Genomic DNA, 282 nt, shown 5'->3' with positions numbered 1-282 from the left:
CTTGCCAGTAAAAGCTGGGCCCTGGCTTTCAGGGGGAAGGGTTCTGCCAGAGGAGGAGGAAGAGCTCTGTGCAGCTGAGGGGCCAGCAGTCAGAGCTCATCCGTCTGTCTCCTCTGGCAGGTGACGCAGGAGTGGGGACAGCCCAGCCGCCACCATGGTTGCCCTCTCACTGAAGATCAGCATCGGCAATGTGGTGAAGACAATGCAGTTCGAGCCCTCCACCATGGTGTATGACGCCTGCAGGATGATCCGTGAGCGGGTGCCTGAGGCCCAGATGGGACA

General features: G+C 60.6%; 1 protein-coding gene across 1 annotated transcript in view; it reads left to right on the top strand.

Moving 5' to 3' along the window:
* Positions 1 to 154: 154 nt before the first annotated feature.
* LOC103805264 (talin-1-like) overlaps positions 155 to 282 on the top strand; it is a gene marked incomplete at its 3' end in the record, with an annotated part of 9,088 nt that continues 8,960 nt past the window's right edge. The window contains exon 1 of the mRNA XM_009077905.1: positions 155 to 282. Within this exon, the coding sequence (XP_009076153.1) occupies positions 155 to 282 (128 nt within the window).

This window comes from Acanthisitta chloris, unplaced genomic scaffold, assembly GCF_000695815.1.
Source record: "Acanthisitta chloris isolate BGI_N310 unplaced genomic scaffold, ASM69581v1 scaffold10897, whole genome shotgun sequence".
NCBI lineage: Eukaryota > Metazoa > Chordata > Aves > Passeriformes > Acanthisittidae > Acanthisitta > Acanthisitta chloris.
Note: the sequence above shows the minus strand (reverse complement) of the source record. Positions and strands in the feature narration are given on the sequence as shown.